General features: G+C 57.6%; 1 protein-coding gene across 1 annotated transcript; it reads left to right on the top strand.

The window, feature by feature from the left end:
* Window positions 1-301: 301 nt before the first annotated feature.
* CONPUDRAFT_148000 (uncharacterized protein) lies at window positions 302-1,453 on the top strand (the record flags this gene model as incomplete). Its single annotated transcript, XM_007777802.1, has 5 exons — window positions 302-633; window positions 689-727; window positions 787-1,081; window positions 1,145-1,313; window positions 1,376-1,453. Coding segments are annotated over exons 1-5 (897 nt in total), but the record flags the coding sequence as incomplete, so codon positions are not given.
* Window positions 1,454-1,639: the final 186 nt, after the last annotated feature.

Genomic DNA, 1,639 nt, shown 5'->3' with positions numbered 1-1,639 from the left:
GATTCGCGCCGAGCTGCTCGGGTCAAGCGCCCAATCGTCGTTGTCGAAATAACAAGTTGCTGTAGAGGAGACCCACTTTCATCCCCATGACAAGTCAAGGTTGCGGTGCCGTCCTGTGCTGCATTGCCACTCGGAACCCACCTTCCTTTTGATCATCCGCTCGAGTCATCATGCACTCAATCATCTTGGGCGCGTCCGTCGGCCTGCAGCGTGTTCAGGATACACGCGAAAATGCGCGTATATAACAGGACGCGTCAATTTCCTTTCAACTTACACCCTACCTCCTGCTCCTTGCCCTGCACCGAAGCTCACCAGCCATGGGCTCTCTGGAGGACATCGTTGGCCAGCTCATCGAGCTCGCCAGCTCCAACTCTGCCATCAATATCACATCCGCCCCCAACAACAACGGCACGGCGGCACGCCAGCCCTCCACCGGCTTCCCCTCCAGCTTTTCCGACATCTCTTCGATTGCCACCTTCCTCCTATCGTTGGGCGCCCTCCGCAACTGGGGACTGTTGCTCCTGCTCGGCAGCCTCCTCGAGAGCACCCGCCAAGGCCTATCATCGCTGTGGAAGGTCATCGCCGACTCGTTCTTCCTCACCGCGCGGTTCCATGAAGACGATAGCAGCTTTGGTACGTGACCGCTTGTCCACTTGATGCCCTACATCTTTCCTGATAAAATCCCCAGATTGGATGATGCTCTGGTTATCCAAGCAGCCATCGATCCGTACGCTCCTCTTCACCCCAAGTTTTCGTGTGCAATCTGTTCAACTCACGCTTTCACAGACAAAGCCAGGGACGTCGAGATCAGCACCAGGTCCCACTCCTCGTCCTACGACGACGACGACAAGAAACACGTGCGCATTCCCTCGATGTCCGAGACCTACACGCTCTGGTACAGGCGCCGCTGGATCCGGGTGACGCGCGAGCTGAAGGAGGGCAACTGGCGCAACCCCGAGGAGATCCTTGTCCTTAAGATCTTCACGTGGAACCAGAGCATCATTGACGATATCGTGCTGGAGGCGAAGAAGCTGTATAATACGGAGCGCGAGGACAAGGTCGAGATATACGTGTCCAACTCGTAAGTGGCCGTCTTGTTGATTTTTCTCAAAGGCTGTATGTACTGAGATTTGGGCTTCTGCAGAAACTGCTGCGACTGGAGGTCGAGCTGCACCCTCGCAAAGCGCCCTCCTCAGTCGATCATCCTCGAGCCGGGTGTGCAGGACCTGGTTCTGGGGGACGCGAGGGACTTTATGAACAGCAAGTCTTGGTACGCTGAGCGCGGTATTCCGTTCAGGCGCGGGTATCTTTTGGTAAGTCCGCAGTTCTAACCCTTGGCCAAATCCACGTCGCTAACATCTGTCCTACCATTCAGTATGGCGCACCCGGTGCTGGCAAGACTTCCCTTATCCACAGCATCGCCGGGGAACTCAACTTGGACGTCTACATCCTCTCTCTGTCCCGCAGCGGGCTCGATGACTCCAGCCTCTCGCAGGTCATCAGCGAGCTGCCCGAGAAGTGCATCGCGCTCATGGAGGACATCGACGCCGCCTTCCACCACGGTTTGACTCGCGAAGGGCCCTCGCCCGCCGACGACGCTGAAGATGGTCCCGACGGCCCTCGCAAACCGCGCGCCGCG

Source organism: Coniophora puteana (genome assembly GCF_000271625.1).
Source record: "Coniophora puteana RWD-64-598 SS2 unplaced genomic scaffold CONPUscaffold_78, whole genome shotgun sequence".
Taxonomy (NCBI): domain Eukaryota; kingdom Fungi; phylum Basidiomycota; class Agaricomycetes; order Boletales; family Coniophoraceae; genus Coniophora; species Coniophora puteana.
The sequence above is the reverse complement of the archived record's forward strand: the minus strand, read 5'-3'. Positions and strand labels throughout refer to the sequence as shown.